Source organism: Lepidothrix coronata, unplaced genomic scaffold (assembly GCF_001604755.1).
Source record: "Lepidothrix coronata isolate B3197 unplaced genomic scaffold, Lepidothrix_coronata-1.0 Scaffold171, whole genome shotgun sequence".
Classification (NCBI taxonomy): domain Eukaryota; kingdom Metazoa; phylum Chordata; class Aves; order Passeriformes; family Pipridae; genus Lepidothrix; species Lepidothrix coronata.
Window position 1 is genome coordinate 529,100 of NW_016690351.1, and position 20,175 is coordinate 549,274.

The 20,175-nt window shown below is 39.5% G+C and overlaps 1 protein-coding gene across 1 annotated transcript in view; it reads right to left on the minus strand.

The window, feature by feature from the left end:
• Positions 1 to 948: 948 nt before the first annotated feature.
• ANKRD50 (ankyrin repeat domain 50) overlaps positions 949 to 20,175 on the minus strand; it is a 39,468-nt gene continuing 20,241 nt past the window's right edge. Inside the window, exons 3-5 of the mRNA XM_017829943.1 lie at positions 16,730 to 16,959; positions 4,758 to 8,305; positions 949 to 2,445 (exon numbers count right to left, since the gene is read on the minus strand). Coding sequence (XP_017685432.1) covers positions 4,761 to 8,305; positions 16,730 to 16,959 — 3,775 coding nt within the window. The 3' untranslated portion in view covers positions 949 to 2,445; positions 4,758 to 4,760. The remainder of the gene's footprint in view (positions 2,446 to 4,757; positions 8,306 to 16,729; positions 16,960 to 20,175) is intronic.

The window sequence follows — 20,175 nt, forward strand, 5'->3', positions numbered from 1 at the left end:
TCACAGCTCTGAACCTCTGCTCACCTCCACTCCATTGTACGGACACAAAAGGGAAGAGCAGAGGGAACAACGTGGGGAACAGCAACTTTGCTTGGCACACAAAACCCTCACAAACGGTGGTGCTAAAAATCACACGCAACAGCAACGTGGAATTACGCAGACCTTCTGAGAAAGTGGATGATTTAAAGCAATCCATGCTCTGTTCCAAAGTGATATTCAACGTGTGGAAGAATTGTCATTCTGGAAACATTTTCAACAGGTCTGCTTTCTGCTGATTTGGATGGAGGGTTTCACCAGCGACTGCTTCAAACGTAAATATTATTCACAAAAAACCCACCAGACTATCTATCTATATATTGTGGCCCCTTGTGAAACTGGCCATAGTTTTACGTCCTCTGTCCACAAGGTGCAATTAATAACAACACAATAAAATTAAATAAATATAATCCCAATGACAGTCAAGGTCAGTAGAAAAATGTTGGCAATCAGGGATCCCTTTCTACAGAACAAAACATACATCTAATAACTAAGAAAAGTTGTATTCTTGCACAGTATTGCAAATGTACTACACTTGAGGTTTGGAACAAGTTTGCTGAAAATATTTTGGTACTTTCTCTTTACTGAGCCTCTTAAGGCCATTCTGCCAGACTCCTGTTATGTTTAATTTATAATTGTCCCACGGGGACAAGAAATTCAATACATGAAACATTCAGAATAATCAATATTGCCGTGTGTTAACTTCTAACATCTAATTTTACTATATGCTCAATGCCTGACTATAAAAGATTCTTTTTACATTTAGTAGCAAGCAAATAAAAATGGAGGTGCAAGATTTAAAAAAAAATGTTCTGATGACTGTTGGATCACAATAACCAGACATGAAGCCCTTTAGTGCCTCAGAATATGCACTACATCTACATCCAGGGGCCATTTATCAAAGTTTAAGGATCTAATTAATCATCTATGAAAAATAACCTCAGCTTTCTATCATCTTATTTCTGGAATGATCAGAATTAGAGTATGAAAAAGATGAAACCTAAGCCTTTAGAAGAAATACGTGCATACAAAAATAGGCTTATTTTCTAAAGAGCAAGGCTGTGTAATGGTGAATAGTAGAATATAGCTTGCATTTGTAGGAGAAAATAACCCACTAGTTTTATTTTATCACTTGCAGAACTGTGCAAGTAAGATGTGCACATTCAAAGGAAAAATTTCACACTGTTCACTTTCACAGCAGTGACCTTGACTTTGCTCTCTTTCATTTAAGTAAAATTCTTCTGCTGTAAGAGCGGGAAACCAGCTTTCCATTATCTGTAGATGGACTGTCCAGACTGCTGATTAACCAAGCTCCAGGTACAGACACACTCACACTGGCTCTACCTGAGCCACCTGAAGCAGCAACCACATTCATACAAGTTTGTGCTTTAAAGAGTTATTGTCTCAGGACAGGGCTAACTCAGTAATCTCTGTACTTACTCCCCAGGCAACGCTGTCACTGACTGTGTGCTTTTCCACTGTACTCCGGCTGTGTATTCCCTCAGCCCCATTAACAAAGTGTCTGTATTTTCCACCGTTTGTTTTACTGACATTCTCAATACAGTCCTTGGAATAAAGAAAGAGCCGTTTCTAATGTATAAAGATATACATGAAAGCAGGATCAGACCTTTAGCACCTCAAACATACCCATATTAGTTACCTCATTACCGTAACAATAACGGAGGCTATTGAAGACCAAGTGTCCAAGAGAAAATTCACCTACTGCTTTCAGTGGTCCCAGTCTGCCATCCAGATTTGGTGCTGTAGTACCAGAGAGTGGATTTTTGCCTCTCAAAAATCCCAAAGACACTGCAGATGGTTGCAGTCCGACTCCTTTGCTACCACTGAACAGCTATTACACAGACAGAACACACAAGTACAGTATTTATAAAATACTGTTACGAGACTTGTAATTCTGGAGAGAACTTTTTGAAGTACACAGGGAACTGACCTTACAGGACAACAATGCAAACGTGACAAACTCTTTGCTTATTTTCTTTGCTTATTACAGAAAAATAAATACAAAAAGCACTGCCTCTCCATACACAGTTCACTGTGGCACATGCACCTCTAACAAGCGATCTGGAATAGGAAATCAGAATTCCTGGTTCTTACCATTTTCAGCTGTGGTCAGGGAAATACAGCATATATCTTTCTGCAATTAAAAAAAGTGCTCATTCTGTGTATTAAATACAAAGTACACAAAATAAAATTTCGAAGCACAGAGGGTTATACTGAGAAGGCAGCCTGAAAATGTAGGCACGTTACAGTAATTAAGGTAACTGTACTGTAGTAATCACATTCTTGAATTTCTAGGTGGACTAAACAAGCATTATATGCTTTCATCCCAGCCAGCTGATAAATCTTTCGGAGCAGAAGGGCTTCTGTTCACAGCATCATGGAATTGGCCTGGAAGGACAAAATAAAAACATTAAGTTTTGAAATAGTCCATAATACAAACAGTACCGTCAGAAAGGGAGCTATATCATCTCTAATTAAAGTTTACAGCACACAACAAGCACCTGATGATGGAAAGTGCTTCCTGCCTAACCCAAATCCCATGATTGATTCTCTGTGCTCTCTGCCATCCAAAGCAGCTACGAGGTCCCCACAGCAGGAGAGCTTCCTGAACAGCGCTGGGAAGCAGCAGCCAGGGAAGGAAAACCATTCCTCCGGTGCTCCTGTAGAGTATTTCTGATGGGATTCTCCACAGGTGACTAATTTATTCACTGGTCAGGGAAATTACAGTTTCTGTGCTTGAGACTTGGCAAAAGAGGAGGTAAATTATTGCCTGTGCCAAGCAATTCATAATCCACACAAAATTGTTTTAAACTGCCATCTTTACAATGAAGCAATGAAAAACAGTTAAGAGAAAAAGCAAAAGGAACCATTTGGTTATTCGTACTCCTTTGTTTAGCCATTTGCTAAATGCTATTCTTAACCAAGAACTTCACAGAGAAAACCCCTGAATTTTCAGTAATGCACCATTTGTTCCAGATAAAGCAAAGCCCAATTTTAAAGTTATGTGTAGATTGTTCAGATTTTTTTTATGTGCTGTTTATATTTTAAAACCAACAAAGTTGGAAAAAATCATCAAAACTAGTTTTTTGATGACAAGTCAGGTAGATCAACACTTCCCAGGTGAACCAAACAATGGATTTACAATAAAGTGTAACATGAAAGCAAGCAATGAACATCAGGTGCAGGTACATAAGAGTTAGGAAATACAATTCTTAATTATATGTTTTGATGTTTTATGGAGGCAGGAAAAAATTACAATTTAAATCCTGTCTGGGCATGATGTACAACTGTGGGAATCTGAAATGCTTATAACTTTTAAGAAGATTTAGGGCCCATTCTCTCTCAGCTGATGATTCCTTTCTATGCTGGTTCCTGCTGTGCTGCCTCATCCCTTCTTCCTGCCCTACAGCTCATCTGACCCTTTGCTAATATTTGCATTTTACAAATGTTCTGGCTGTAGTACGTATGTTTTTGAAACACTTTATTGTTTCAAATATGTTAATTTAACCAAAATGCCAAGCCCAACTTAGGGTCCTGCAGAATATTCCAATACTCTCCAATTCACAAGGGTCCTCAGCTACATTTACACTTCTTCCATTAAAGTGAAATCATTTTCCAGGACACTTTGGGAAAACTCCCATCTGTGTGTTTTTGACAGCTGAAAACTTCCCATTTGTGGATTCTGCACCACCTGCAATTGTCCTAGAACACGCAGTCTGTGATGACCTGCAGCAGAACTGAGTCAGCTGGCAAGAACATTCTTGTTCTAAGGAGCAGCAGTTTGAGCTGTCAAAAATGATGCATTTACGCAAAAAAAAAAAAGTTTTCAGAAATAAGCAAATAAGCAATAAGAGAAGGGTATACATATCATACAGATGCTGCTTCTCTGAAATTCAAATAGAAAATATATTAATTATTAACACATTCCAAACACCCTAAAAAAGATTAAACTCAATAGGAACAGGGAGAAAAATAGAACTATTTTAGCTGACTCACTGACAGTTCAGGTCTAAAAAAGCTACTTATAATTACTTTTTCAGTTTAAAATTCAGTATGGGACAGAAAGTGAGAAATCTAAATTACCTCCACTGATTTAGAACTACAGAATGGTCTGAAAATTCGTACCATATATAGTACGAATATATTTCTCCTCTGAGAAAAGCCACCTCTTTTATAGAAGGGTTACCTTTACAGTAACAGAAACATAAAATCAAAGCTTAAGAATAGCATGTTTACGTTTTAATTTCTAGATAATTGTGCTACTGTGATTCAGAAGAGTGCTTGCCTGTAACTTATAAGAACCTTCAGAAGCTTACTGAAAAGTATTTTTGTAAATAATGAAATAATGACTATACCCGAAAATACCACATATTAGACTTCCCATCTATCCTTATGTTTGAAAATTTGAAATCAATGCTAGGTGAAACTTGCTCTTTTATTTATTCACATATCAAAGACAGTGGGGGCACAGTCTGAGCAATCTGAATTCAACAGAAAACATGACAGTGACCCAATTCCTCTACAGCTGATGCTTTTAAGTGACAGCAAAACAAACAGTTGCCAGTTTAAGATTTTAACATTTGTGGTTTTCATTATGAAAGTAATTATGAAGAGAAATGATAATAAAATGTTATTTAGCATGTTTTAAATGCTAATGATGAAATACAGACATTTGGTTCCTTTGTGACAGGGTAAGTTACCTTTTACAATGGTGTTTCCTTCTTGTAGTTGAAACTTGGGTCGCTACCTTCAATCTGAAGTTTTAAGGCTTGCTTAAGGCTGAGTTCTGTTTCTGCAGAAGGATAACCTTCCAGTACATCCTGATGCCCTCTATCCTGCACTGTTCGTGGGACAGAAACCCTGCCAAGAAAAACCTGATTGCTCTGGAGATGGTAGTTTGGATTCGTCATAATCCCATTCCTCTTCTTCTGCTCTCCACTCTGTTGGTGAATCAGGAACTGCTGCTGAGATCGACCAACTTCTTGCTGAGCTGGCGGGACCAAAATTTTGCACTGTGGCTCTGCCGGCATTGACTTCAGTGGCATGCTTGGGCCAGATTTGGCAATAGGTACTCGCTTATCAAACTGAGTCATTTCATATTCTAACACTTTGGGTTGGGAGGAACTACTCTGCTTTATTTTCTTTCCAGCTGACCCAGACTTGCTGGAGTTGTCCGTTTTCCCTCCCTTGTTACCCTTTGTTGATTTCAAACTAGGTTTTACTTGGCTCCACTCAAACTCACTACTTGGTGAATTATGATTTTGACTTAGGGAATGAGTTGTGGAAGAAGGAGAAACAATGGACTGCCTGCTTCTGCTGCGCGGCAGGGAATGCTGCTGTATTTGCTCCGTGAACGACAGGCTGTGGAAACTATCAATGGGCACTGTCTGGGCAGTCGCTGTCGAGGACGTGGTGCGAAGAGAAGAATTTTTGGAACTTTTCAGGGAATTATTTGATAAAGATGACTTTTGACGGTCAACTGTAGAATCAGGGGACTCAGAAGGAGAACTGAAGGCGTGCGCAGGCCCGTTAGATAATCCCCGCATACTGGGCTGCATATCTCCACCAGTACTCCCCGAACTATTGGACTTCATTGTTAAGGACTGCATTTTAGAAGAGACTGACTGTAAGGGTTTTTGCTCCATTGTGTGCACTGGAGATGGAGTGCAACCATTCAGAGTTGATGCACCATATTTTTCCAGTAATTTAATAATCTGAGAGTGTCCATTTTTAGCTGCAACTCGCATAGCTGTGCGCCCAAATTGGTCGGCATGATTTGGATCAGCACCATGCTCCAGTAATATCTGGACAACGTCAATATGCCCTTCTTGGGCTGCAATGCAGAGTCCAGTAGCACCTTGATTACATGTATGGTCAACCAGAGCTCCATGCTCAATGAGAAGCTGCACTACCTTCACATGACCTTGCCACGCAGCAGACTGCAAAGCAGATCTCTTCTCATTATCTGCAGCGTTCACATCAGCGTGGTACGTTATCAGCACCTGTACCATCTCCAAATGGCCCTGCCAGCAGGAAACATGGAGTGCTGTTCTTCCTTCAGCATCACTTGCTTCTACGTTTGCACCGTTTTCTAAAAAATACTCAGCCATTGTAAGCTGGTTTTCTAACGCTAAGATATAAAGTGTTGGCCGGCCATCAGCATCTTTGTAGTTTACATCTGCTCCATGGCTGAGCAGTAGTTCAACTATATCTCTGTGACCTTCTAAGGCAGCAACTCGGAGAGCATTTCTCCCATCATAGCCTCTCTGATCAATGTTGGATTTATTTTCCAGTAACATCTGCACACAATCATAGTGACCCTCTTGTGCAGCTAATATGAAAGGTATACGTCCATCATTATCAATTTCATTTGTTCTAGCACCTTGTTCTATAAGAGCTTCACATATCAACCTGTGACCTTCAAAAGCTGCCATATGCAAAGGTGTCCAGCCTGCATCGTCTCTATGATTTTCATCTAGCCCCCTGTCCAGCAGAGTCCGTACTACTTCAACATTGCCCTGTGCAGATGCTATGCTCAGAACTGTTCTACCTTCACTATCAATGCTATCAACAGCTGCACCCCAAAATAAGAGAGTATTTACAACTGAAGCGTGGCCCATGGACGCTGCTGCCAGAAGCGGTGTACGACCGTTGTTGTCTGTGTGATCAACATCAGCTCCTCCTTCTAGAAGCAGATCAACAACGTCCACGTGTCCTTCATAAGCAGCCACCAGCAGTGGAGTCATGCCATCTTTGTCACAGTGGTCAACCTCAGCCCCGCGGTCAATCAGCAGGCTGACAACCGAGGCGTGTCCCTTGCTGGCCGGCACACAGAGTGCGGCGACAGACAGAGCCGTTCTTCCATCCACGTCCTCGTGGTTCACCTCTGCACCGTGATCCAGCAGGTGCTCCACAATCTCTTTGTGCCCCATGTAGGCAGCCGCAATCAACGCCGTTCTGCCCTCGTTGTCAGCTTTATTAACTTCAGCGCCGTGCTGAAGCAGATTCAGCACAATATCTTCATGTCCCCCCCATGCCGCTGCTCTCAGCGCCGTTCGACTGTCAGCATCCGCACAGTCCACTTTGACTCCCGCATAAAGGAGCGCAGAGACCACCTCTGTGTGCCCTCCCCACGCTGCAGACCGCAGCGCCGTCCAGCCGTCGTGATCCGTGTGATTGACGTTAGCCCCGCATCCGATCAGGCAATTGACAACCTTGGTGTGTCCCTGACGAGAAGCCAAGGTAAGTGCTGTTTGCCCATGAGTGTCTTCTATCTCTAAATCTGCTCCCCTTGAGACCAGCAGGTTGACGACATCGAGGTTGCCGCTGTATGCTGCATTGGCCAAGAGCGTTCTCCCATTGGAATCGCACTGGTTTACTGACGCTCCGTTGTCTAACAAGGTGCGAATGGAGTCCTCTCTCTCCAGAGCCTGCCGGACGATGCAAGACGTGCGGTCGTCTTCGCTGTTGACGTGAGCACCAGCTTTTACCAGCAGCTGTAATACTTCTTGTTCTTTAGGAATTAAGGTTGACAGGGAGTCTTTGACAGGTGTGCCATTCCATATCATCCATAAGGCCAGCTCTGAGGTCTCTAACTGTAAATTTGAATTAATCAGATGCAATGCAAACTCTTGAGCTTCTAATGGTGTTAAATCCTTTGCTCGGCAGGTGTAGCTCATTGCCAGCATCCTGTGTCCCTCTGCTGCATTACACAAGTATTTCTGTGTACAGTGCTTTACATCCAGCAACCATTCTGCAAAACTGTAATGGAACAAGATTTTTGTATTTCCAAGGCCATCGATAAGGACTTTTGACAGGACATCCAATTTGCGTTGGAAGTCTTCCATCGTCAGCGTCATGTTTTTGGTCCACACTGCATGATACAACTCCGTGGTGGTTAAGGGTCTACAGGCTGCAAGAATTACATTAAGAATGGGCTGGACCTTCGCAAACTGTTTTCTCACAAAAAGTCTCTGGCAGAGCCAAAGGTAGAGGCCGTTTAATGTTCCTGGAATATCACGGATCTCTCGCAACATAATAAAATTCTCCACAACTCCATCTAGGACACGTTCCAGATACAAAAAGCAACCACTGCTTTTGATGTGAAGCTGATTCAGCATCTCTGCTGTTTCTTTTGTGAGATGTTGTCTCAGGGCTTCTTCCTGGTCTAAACGATGCAGAATATATTGCTGCACATCTTTCACAATATAAGCCTTTCGAAGGTCATCCAGACTTATTTTTCGAAAACCTATAAGGAGGGAAGAAAGTTATAATTACTTCTGATCCAGTTCTGCTTAACTCAGTGTTAAAAAAAAGTAAATAAAAGACTGGGTGGGGAACACCCACAATACGATATTCTTCCTGTAAACATTGTGAATGTAAAATAGTAATAACAGCAGAAAACTTTGATAATAGATGCATTTTGATCATCATCTACTATAAGAAGAAATATGTGCTATTAACACAGAAAATACCGAAAATCACTTTGAATTAGGCACTGTGTGTCTACCTTGGACAATACTAAATACCTAAGCAAAACCATCAGAACTACAACCAAAATAAAATTATTAAGTATTATTATACTATTAAAGGAATAATCCCTTCTCCGATGTGGTTAACACTGGAATTCCAAACAATTTTCAGTTATTTATATTAAGAAAATTATTATATTAATTTAATTACAGAAGAGGTTATTCACACCTGCTGTGTATGCATGATGAAATATATATAAAACACTAACCTGACCACCACAGTTTCTTTTAAAAGCTGTTATGATATAGAAGAGACACTCCAAAATACTTTTAAATATCTTTAGATCACTGTGCACCAAAAATTACCTACTTTTTTCAAGTGAGGACTGAGTTTTAGATAAACACCCTGGTTCTTTGGTAGGTGACTCATTGTATAAGGAAACAGGTTTTCTCATAGTTGTATGATCTCATTGTTTTTCCAACTTGTTTACTCTTCAGAGGAAAAAGGGAAATTATTTCATATGTGCAGACTGTGCCCGTTCCCTCCCCTCTCGAAGCAAAAGACACTATTCTTAGAAGCACGTGCAAAGAATTCCCTACGGCCACCTCAGCAGCCGTAAGACTCTCGGGAATGAGGTGGAATAAAGACATAGTTTCACGGATACACGGCTATCTCTGCTGCTTCAAACATTTGCTTTGGTAGGGCCAAGGAAAGCATTTGATGAAGACCTACCCTATAGGGACACATTACAGTGTTTGAACACTGCTTTTCCCGAAGCCATGGGAAAACCACAGAGGTCACAGACACAGCAGCTTCGACAACTGTGTTTCAGGCCAGAACTGTACCTCACTCCTCCAGGGACAGGCTGTAATCCCATCCTCCAGAGCACACTGCACACATTTCCTTACAGGCAGCTCAGTTAGTCAGGGGAAAAAACCCAATTTTTCTTTTCCAACCAAAGCAGTTACTGAACGTCTAAATAATTTAGAAGGAAAAGCAACCATAGATCAATGTATTCAATTCAATTTTGGCCCTATCTCCCTGGAACAAATAATTTTAAGTGAGCTTCTGAAGAACGTTGCTTCTAAATCTATAGTTTTATTGTATTTGAACACTCTGTGGATCAAACTGCTCAGTCTGGGAGCTTGTTCTGACAGCAAATTCAGGCTGATAACAGAGCTGTGTTTTTTGTTTCCCAGTGGCTTCAACAGAAGTTCTGAATGTCCCATTAAGCTCACTTTGTTAATTGTTTAGTCTACATGAGCATTGTACAAACACAACAGATCAGAACTGAGAGGCAAGCTATGGAAGTGTTACTAAAATATTTCTGCTTCCCTTATTAATTAAGGAAGCATTACAAACCGAACAGGGCTAAACCAATAGAATACGTAAAATAAAATCATGCTTCTCTCCACTGGAGAGGATTTGCACAGTCAGTTCAGAGGCTAAGACTACACAAATAAGATTGACTACTTGAAGATTTTTGAGTAAGAAGGCCAAGAGAAAGAAAATAATTATTTTTTTGGGGGGGGGGGCGGGGGGGAATATTTGTTCCAGAGGCTCTTTTTTTTTTCCTGGCTCTCAAAAGAATCATCTTTATCCACCATCATTTGCCACAAATTCGAGTAACATCCTAACCTGACCTGCAGAATGGGATAATTCATCTATTTACTATGTATTTTATTAAAATATTCTGTATGTAACTTTGTAAAGCCCTTAATTCTTGCACATAACCCAAATAAAAAACTTTGCTGAGTAAGAACAGACAGTGCCCTGCAACTCTGCAGATCCCAAGCTTCAACTTGAAGTGAAAGACTGTTTCTAGGTCAGGATCCTTCAGAAGATACACAAGTGAAAAAATAACATTAAAAACAGGGCATTGCTTGGTGCATGGATTCACAGTCACGTGCAGACACAGAGCTGTAATTAGAGACAAGTGTCCCTTTGCTTGGCTCATGTGCACAGGGAAAAGCTCTGTTTTGCTCTATTTGGAGCAAATACACAGTCCTGTTCACTCACCTTCCTTTGAACTGCTCTGCTTCTCCCAGTACTGATTTGAACCTGTCACTTGGCTAAATGAGGACAGGCAGAGAGCTCTGCAAACTCATTCTCTATGTGTTTAGTCACAAGTGACCCTGCTCACAAAATCTCACACTAATCCCTTGCCCACATCCTTCCTTCTACTATATACCTGCAATGTAAGCTATTTCTATTTTTACATTACTCAAGTGTTTTTTCAGCAGTTTCATTTCACCATAACGAGAAAACCCCCTGATGGACTCGCACAACAGCAATCCTGGGATTTCAGCTGATGTTCAGTGTTGCCTGACTAATGACTACACTTCACCTCTCCTGACTCCCAGCCTTCCCAGGAAAACTTGCAGAGTGATAACTGTTTAAGTGCCTCAGTCCCTGTACATGTGCTTCAAAAGCAAAAGACTCTTTCTTATCTTGCAAGTGTTCTTTGAAAAAGCAATTTTCATTTTGCTTCCCAAAATGGGTAGGAAAACAAAATAATTTCGGATGTGATATAAAAACCCAAGCCCTCCAAATAAAACAAGTGAAAAAGGAAGGGTTTGTGTGTTTGGGTTTTTTTCCCTTTAAATAAGGTTGCATTATTGCCCAGAGAAATTATGGATGCTCCATTCCTGGAAGAGCTTAAGGTCAGGCTGGATGAGGCCCTGAGCAACCTGGTCTAGTGCAAGGTGTCTCTGACAATGGTGGGGGGGTTGGAACTAGAGGATCTTTAAGGTCTCTTCCAAACCAGTCTATGATCCTCTGATTACTTTGTTCCATATTAGGGCTAAAAATATCACCCTGATCTGTACTTACCTGAGACACACGAAATATCAAAGCACTTCAGACAGGTAAAAAAATTTCAGAAGACTTCAGAACAGTTTTAAAATTATTTGAGTGGCTGTATGTTCATGGAAGCTAACAATTGTTTGTTGTTTTTTTTTTTCTGCAATATTTCCATGTATTCCTTGTAAGTGAGATCCTATATTTTCTATCTCAAAATAAGTCTGGATACCAAGAAGCACAGTACACTCACACAGGCCTTCACACATTCCAGGGATGAAACGCACTTTAAGGGCTGGGATTAACAAACTGCCATTGTAACAGACTTTTGGACAGAAATAGGTTGTTAATTTTGACCACTGCACCATGTCATACTATAATAAGTGAATAATTCAAAAAAGGCCTCACAGATAGAACCATAGTTTTTTGAAGTCTTAAATTCTTGTTGCTAGCTTGAAGAAGGAAGACAAAGCCTTGGTTTTTTTGCCCCAAATATCTATCTAACTGAGGTCATTTTACATTTCCAAACAAAGATCCTGCAAACTTGCTTTTCAACCCTGCCCCATACAATAAGTCACTTTCATGGAAAAGAAGCACCAAAACATTAAGAGAAAGCTCATTTTGTTTCAGAAGCATTCCCATGAACTACTTCAGCTCAGCAAAACAGGAGTTGCAGTAGACAGAACCTGCAGTCCCACGACCCTGCTTTTTGTGTTGTTAAAATTTTTCATACAACACATCACTTTCAAACCAACAACGGCCCCAATATGGATTGTCCTGATTTATTACATTTCTGGCAGTTCTGTAAACAAATCAGTTCCAAATGTACTTCTTGGCAAGATCTAGGGTCATTCAAAGCGGGAGAAAAAAAGTATCTTGGCTATAAATACTTTTATAGTATGTCAACTTTCTCAGACTTTAATAATAAAAAATAAGCTATTAACTAGCAAGTTCCAGTAAATGCTTAAAAAATCCTTCTACTTCCATATCTTTAGATGAATTTACATAAGTAAATCACTAAAGTTTTAAACACATTTTAATATATTTAACTGAATGGTTAACTTTAGAGTAATCTAAATGATTACAAACATGACAATGATTTGGCATTAATAATTTACACTGCTGATCTGTCATATAATAAATCAGGTATTTTTGTGGCCATTTATGCACATCTGCTCAAAAAGAATAACTTATCCAGCAGAGTAAAATGCACCTGATAATTCAAGCAGCACATTTGGCTTTTAGTGCATTTGCAGTATATTGTGCATTACAAATATCACTGCATCTACTGCAGGTGCTACAAGACATTGAGGCTGAAATCTGCTGCTCTCACTGGTCCGTGTCATTGCACAGAAGTTTATTTAATTAGATTTACAGGTAACAGTTCATTTAAAACAATTTAGTCTTCCCTCTTTAATTACAAGGCAATTAAGTTCCAAATTCACACACAGTTTTTTACTAGAAAATATGAAATTCCCTAGTACAGTGCTTTCAAAGTGGTAATGACAAAAAAAAGAAACAGTAATTAAAAGTTCTCTGTTGATTTCCCAAGCCTTTTGAACATTTGTCCTTTCCAAAACCTGAACCAAAACAACAAATAAAGTTTTTCAAAGCTTTAGTACTTTAAAAGCAAATTTTACAATTACAGAAATACATAAAATTTGTCTTTTATAGTCAAAATCCAACTATCATAAAGTCTTTAAAGTAACATGAGGTTATCCAAATAAATTCCAAACTACAATGAAAAATTAGAGGACAACTTAGATTCTTCATTCTTAAAGCAATATCTCCTGTAGTGGTCTCATGCCATTTCTTTTCTGGAATGGCAGCTAATCAGAAAGGCTCAGCTCCAAATCAGGCAACTGCTTCAATTTGGGTATTCAGCAATATGACTTCCTGAGTGGCTTTAATCACCAAACAGTGAGGTTTTTTGGGTGCAGAGTAGCTGGGTTGTGATTTTTTTACTGTATTTCTCTAAAGTATTGCTTATATTTTAGCTTTCGGAAACAGTATAAGAAAATCAACCCTCCACATCTATTCAGACCAGAACCAGTAAATAGCAGAGAGATGAAAAAGACATGCTCCCAATATTTCTAATAATAAATTTGGATAAATATCAGCTCTTAAAAATATCTGGCTGAAACTCAATGGCAGAAAAAAGGAAGAGCGAAAAATGAATGACGTTGTCTAGTTTTGCCTATGGACAAGTGGGTGAATGGAACTTAAGTCACCTCTGAGTCTAAACCAAACCCTTTCACCTCCACTTTTGATTCTCTTTATTGGAGTTTTCAGTATCTTTCTGATATTTAACACTAAATAAAAACTATGGATCCCTGAGATGTGACATCTGCAGGTGTTGTACCTCACTGGTGCACTCATGCCTCATGCACGAGAAGGAATTCTTTGGAAGAATGACAGTGTTTAATTGAGGGGTATAATCAAGTCAGATGCCACAGATACTTGATTTATGTGTGCAGCAAAAAAGAAGGAATTAAGTAAATGCCTATTGAAAAAAGCCTCTTTGACCCAATAAATAGAGTATTTGTACATATGCACTTTCATCTATTTAACTTTGTGCTGTTAATGAGAAATTATCTGCTCTTCACTCACACTTATCTAAATCAAATTGCCTGATTTTAAAATGCCTCAAGTTTTTCAACTACTACCACGGACATTTAAGAAAGGAAATAGGTTTTGTAAGAGTGACTCCTATGCCTTCAAGATTTAGTCTCATTTTAGGAGAAGCATTTTAATTAGCTCATTAGCTGAAGCTTAAAAAAAAAATGGATGTTCTGTGCCACTTTTAGGTTGGAAAGACTGTGTTTAATGTAGCTGCTTAACTGTCCATGCCTGTAGCCAAATGATAACAAATAATGATGTGGGAGACCCTGTGGATAACTATGGGTGCAAGACAGAATTGTTAAATTTGGGGGGCAAGTCATTACGAAAACCAAACAGGCATGATGTGGGAGTGACAGTGCACATGCAAGAGAAGGCCATGCATTATCTGTTCCCCTCCTTTTTTTACTCAGTTGGCTGGCTTTTTGCTCTCTGTGGAGGGTGACCACAGACTCATGCAGGCATCATTTTACATTTGGTTCATATTTTTGAGGCTGTCTCTGCAGTCACAAGAGGCAAAACCATTTTTTTTCTCCTTTTTTTTTATTTTTTAAATTAATGAAAGCTGAGAATCTCTGTAAGGGGAAAAAAATCTGTAGCACATTGTGCTACTACAGAATCTGGGAATACAGAAGGGCCCAGAGAACAAGCTGCAGGAGAGTCAGCACAACTATTCAATTTTAATAAATAAGTCACCAACAGAAGTGAAAGAATAAAGAGGATCAGACTAAATTACCCTGCTCCTTTTCTCATTCTTAGACTGTTAGGGATTATTCACCATTAGGATGAGGGTGGGTGAGAAAAGCTTGACTCTCTCTTCCACGTCATGGCTATTTTTGGCTCAGGAGATGCTTGCAGAACTCTCATCTGTATTGGACACCCAAAAAAGAGCATCACAGGACAAGGCCACTGCAGCAATCCAGTCATCGATAACACTTTGTTAAAATGAGAGCTAAACCTATTTGTCAGAGAGATTTGGAGGAAGCTTTCACTGCATGAAAATTTTAAGTGAAAACAGATATAACCTTATTGCAATCAGGTTAATATTGGTTAATATATATTTCATATTATACTCCAAAACTTTTTTTAGCAAAAAAAGCTACAGATGGGGCACATTTTCCTAAAACAATCCTAAAAGGGTTCCAATCTATCTTACTAAGTTACAGTGAAGCTGATTTTTTGTTTTTTTTTGTTCCAAATACTTATTGTTGATCTTCAATTCTGCCTGCCCACCAACTAAATATAAATAGCTTTAAAAACTGGCTCAGCTAAAAGTAAACATTCAAATACCACAAAGGAGGAGAAGAGTTTGCCCCAGCAGAAACTTTAATGTCAGTGAATCCTTTTCAGGCTAGAACCAGAGAAGAAATCCACGTTATCTCCAGTTTTACAACACGAAGTTGCAACATTTCTGAAGTTAACAGGAGCTTCAGCAATGCTCCTCATACCCTGACCATACCTTTTGCAAACTTGAGTGTTGGCTATTAACAGGAAAATCATCCAACACTGTATTAAATGGGCAGCCATCACATTGGCTGTAATGTCCCATTTTTCTTTCCCAGCGGCTAAACCACCACTTCTTCCGAATAGACCCTAAAATTCCTTCTCAATTTGTATCCAATTCTTTCTTTGGTATACCTTTTCACAGTGAAGATGGGATTACAGTATCATACATCAACTTCCTTTATACTATTCATCAACTCATGCTCTGTGGAAATGAGAAATTAACTCACTGAAATCAAATTTATTTTAAAGGCATATCCATTAGTTCTGCTGATTTTTCCTGTCAGGAATTCCATCTGGAAACACACTTAGAAAACAACAGCAATTTTTTAGGACTAGTCTGAAACACTATATGATTCAGTGGAAAGGAAATAGAGCTGCTGTGAAGAAAGTTTTGTCTGGTTTTTTGGCAATGACAACATATCTAATCAGCCAAACTTTGACAAAACTATTCTCATATGAATGTCCAAAGTGAAGCTACCCCAAAGTTTCTTTTAGTTCTCGCATACTCCCAAATACCAGTCTTCGTGTCTGCCGCTGATTAATACAGTACTTCATTCCAAAATGCAATTATCCCATTGACCTTTTGCCACTGTCAAATGAGCAAGCCTATGGGTCTAAGTTCTATAATCACATTTTTGTCCTAATTGTGTCCTTAATACACACGGGCTTTATACACAGGCTTGGAATCCAGTCTAGATATTGCCTTTTATTAAATTTCAGAGAACTTCCAGTAACAATGTCATTATAGTGAAGAAATGTTCTCATGACACGGCAAAGCCTGGATGAAGAAGCTGTAAAGAATTTTTTTACTGTGCAACCTCTGCCAAAAGCACGCACCAAGAATCCACATCTACATTATTCCTCTCTCCAATTTCACCTTCTTACTCACTTTCTGCAAATACGGGAAGAGGTTTTAATGGGAGATTAAAGAAATCCTTTTGAGGTTGTAAGGCATGGGTGTATGCAGCCGAAATACTTCTGTACTTACACATCACCTTCGCTGTTTCAAAGCCTCATAAAAACAAGTAAAGTGAGAGGAAAACTCAAAGCAGCCCTGTTCTTGGCAGGTGCACTGCAAAGACATAATTTAACTCCAAAATATTTGTGTGATTTAAGCTATCTGTAGTCCTTGGTAAAGTGGGATGTGTGTTTTTTAGAATTGGCATTGTTGTTTTTTCTCATTTTTTAGAACTAAGCACGCAACCATCACACCCAGGGTCTGGTAAACACGACGTCCTAGTTATGGTACCAAACACTTCCTATGCACTGCACTCACCTGTAAACATTTTTGTAACAGCTTTACTCTGCTTGCGGGCAGAGCACAGGAGGAGCAGCCAGGGAGGGAAGAACTCGAAGTGGCTTGCTAAAATCTCTGCAATTGTTCCAGATAAACTTGTGGAAGTCTGTTCACCCTCGGAAACGTTACAGCCCTCATCAACCGAATCCACGAGTATGAAGAGGCTCTGCTGAGGGGGCTTCATTCCCAGGAGAGGGAGTAGAATGCACCTGTGAGAAACAGCAAACAAAAATCGGTATTCTAAATACATTTAACAATACAGTTATTCAAGGGGAAGCTATGATCAACTTAAAATGCAAAACTAAATAGTTACCATGGAAAATACTGAAGTAGACTGAACTAACAGAAATACTTTGAACAGGCAGCGATGTAATTCTTGTTTGGGCAACATTACTTTTTCACAAACTTATAATTTATAACAATACTTTAAAACTACGCCCCAGTGTTCAAGGCTAATCAGAAGACTTGGAAAAACGTTGCTTCACTAAGAAAGAATCTACTTGGCCTAAAGTTTAATAACTTCACTGCTGTTGTCTCTGCCACAGCTGTTGTCATGGCTTATCCCAAACTAATAGTGAACAACAGTCTGTCATGAAACAAAAGTCTACAATACACGTAAAATACTAAAGCTCAAAGAGTTCAAGTCTGAATGAATAAAATGTTTACAAAGAACAGAATTTCTGCCATACCTTCACAAATAAAATGCAAATTAGTAGCAGACTGAGGCATTTGGTAGTGACTTTGATGTATTAGCTTTTATTTATATTGAAGCTGCCAAGCTTCTATTACTGAAAAAGGACTATCTGCATCCTTGGGATGCTAGGAGCTCTAACACCACATCTGATTGTGTGGCTAAAAATTTCAAATTTGCATCTACTGTTGCTCTCCTTAAGAGTGTTTCTTAAAAATATATCTAACTCTGCATTTACATGTATCTTTAAATAGCTACTACATAACCATCATGCATCTATTCAGTATTTCCATGCTACACTACTATTTTCGAGGAAAATTCATAGTGATTTAGGCCTGTAAGTTTCACTGACTAAATTATCTTTAAATACATTTGGCAAGCAAATTTTGAATTTATAGTACAAAGATTTGGAAAATGAAATGAGGTGACAAAAATACATATCTAACAGTTTACTCTCCTGTGTAGATTTGCTATGTGCACATGTCCAGAAGGCACACACATTGTACTTTTTCGTTTACTCAAGTCCATAAGAATCTTTTTTCATTTCTTTTACTGAACAAATTTATCTTCAGAAGACTTTGGTCAATACATTGTCACCTACCAAGCATTCAAATGGGTATACAGGCAAATCTTGCCTGTTAATGGAAGAACACAACCCATTTCAGAAACGATTCCTAAGCCCTGTTAGGGGAAGCTTTGTTATTTTCTGGTTTTCTGACTGAGAAAATGCAAAATGGAAACAGGGGTGCACCTTTCACATCTGACAGCAATAGCAGAGCAGACTAGAGAGAAATGTCCTCAAAGGTATGAAAAGGAAGTACAAAATTCTTGTGTTCTGAAAGCACTCAGCATTAGATGGATTTTAAAATCCTATTGCATCCCCTCACCCCTTTTTTTTTCAGAAGCAGAAGACTACTGAGAATTCTTTTGGTATTTCCCCAGGTAGGTATTCTTTCAGAAGATGCCAGAAGTACAACTAAAATCACTGTTCAGTAAGCTGGGAAGTTAAGCAGCTACCGATTTACAGAACAGGAAATTAAAGTAGCCATAAGGTTAAAATTACTCTCCTAAGTGATGCCAATCCCACAATGAAAGGAGGCGGTTGGAAATGACCACATTTTCCACCCTTCCCCCACCACAATTCTGCCTTGTCCTCTCAGCTATTTATGTCAAGCCATTTTCCCAGTAACATTTCTTTTTCTATCAAAATTCATTTTCTTCTCACATAGTTCCCTATATAAAATTACTTTTCCAGAATGAATGTTAGTATGATATGAAGAAATGGTATCTTAAAATCTCACTTAAAATCTGTGTGACCCTCATGAAATGCCTATAAAGTATCTTAGGAGCATCTGAAAACATTCTTGTGTCCGTATTTACCTGTTGGGAGCATCACTGAGAAAAGGTAACTGATGTTTGGGAAGGAGTCTCAAATCACCCTGCTGAATTCCTGCAGTCCATAGCAGTGGGATGTCAAGAGTCAAATCAAAAGGCTCACCCTGCCTCTAAACAAGGTTGGAAGCAGATTTCTAAGGAATAATGTAAGCACTGGGCAAGCACGAAACCACATCTTCCCAGCACTCTCAGCAATCAGTGCTTCCAGGGACTTTCTGAGCCAGAGATTCAGTTTTTGCATTTAACATCCCTTAACTGACCACACTTCCACAGGTTTGTCCAAGTCTTCTATGAACTGATTTAAGACTCCGGCGCCCACAACATCCTGCAGCTTAGCTACACACTGCATGAAGTAACACTCCCTTTTGCAATTTAAAGCCTAAAAAGTACTCCTTTCATTTGGTATCCTTCATTTGGTATCCTTCAGCTTCTGTACTAAAAGGGCAGTGAGCAGTAATGTCCTATTCCCCCTCTCTATGACATTTGTACCACGGCCTCTCTGAGCCATTTCTTTCCAGGCAGAAGAGTCTTAGGATATGGATGGTGCTCCATAAAATGCTGTTGCACTGGCTGTTGCACTGACCCTTGTCTCCCCGTGCTCTGCTTTTTTTCATTTCGTAATGTATTTCTGAATCTTAATATAATTTAAATTCCACTATGAAAAATATATGCATATATATATATATATTTTCACATAAGAAATGAGGCACAATGACTTTTCCCAGCTTATAGCAATATTAATAAATGTGTGGCATTGACAAGACACTGACTGGACTTTCTCTTTAAGTGCCCTGTGAAACTGTTGGATAAACTTGTGTTCTTCCTTAGACACTTCATATCACGAGTTCAGAGTGGATGCCAAGTAACACAATAAGTGAAACTTTTCAGTAAGTGCTGTGCTAATTTGCCAGAAGTCACATTATGTGACAGCCAGGAGATCAGGCCTGACAGCCCAAGGTTATGAAAGGCAGGTCCTGCTTGACCAACCTGATATCCTTCTGTGACAGAGTGACCCACTTAGAGGATGAGGGAAAAGTCTGTGGGTGTTGTTTACCCACACTTCAGTAAAGCCTCTGCCACTGTTTCCCACATCATTCTCCTGGAGCAACTGGCTGGATGGTCAAGTCCAAAGAGATGTGGTGAATGGAGTGAAATCCAGCTGGTGGGCAGGTATAAATGGTGTTCCCCCGGGCTCAGTACTGGGGCCAGTCCTGTTTGGTATCTTCACTGATGATCTGGACGAGAGCACCGAGGGCACCCTCAGTCAGTCAGTCTCTTCTCCCAAGATATGTTTTAGTGATGGACTTGGCAGTGCTGAGTTAACAGCTGGACTCTGTGA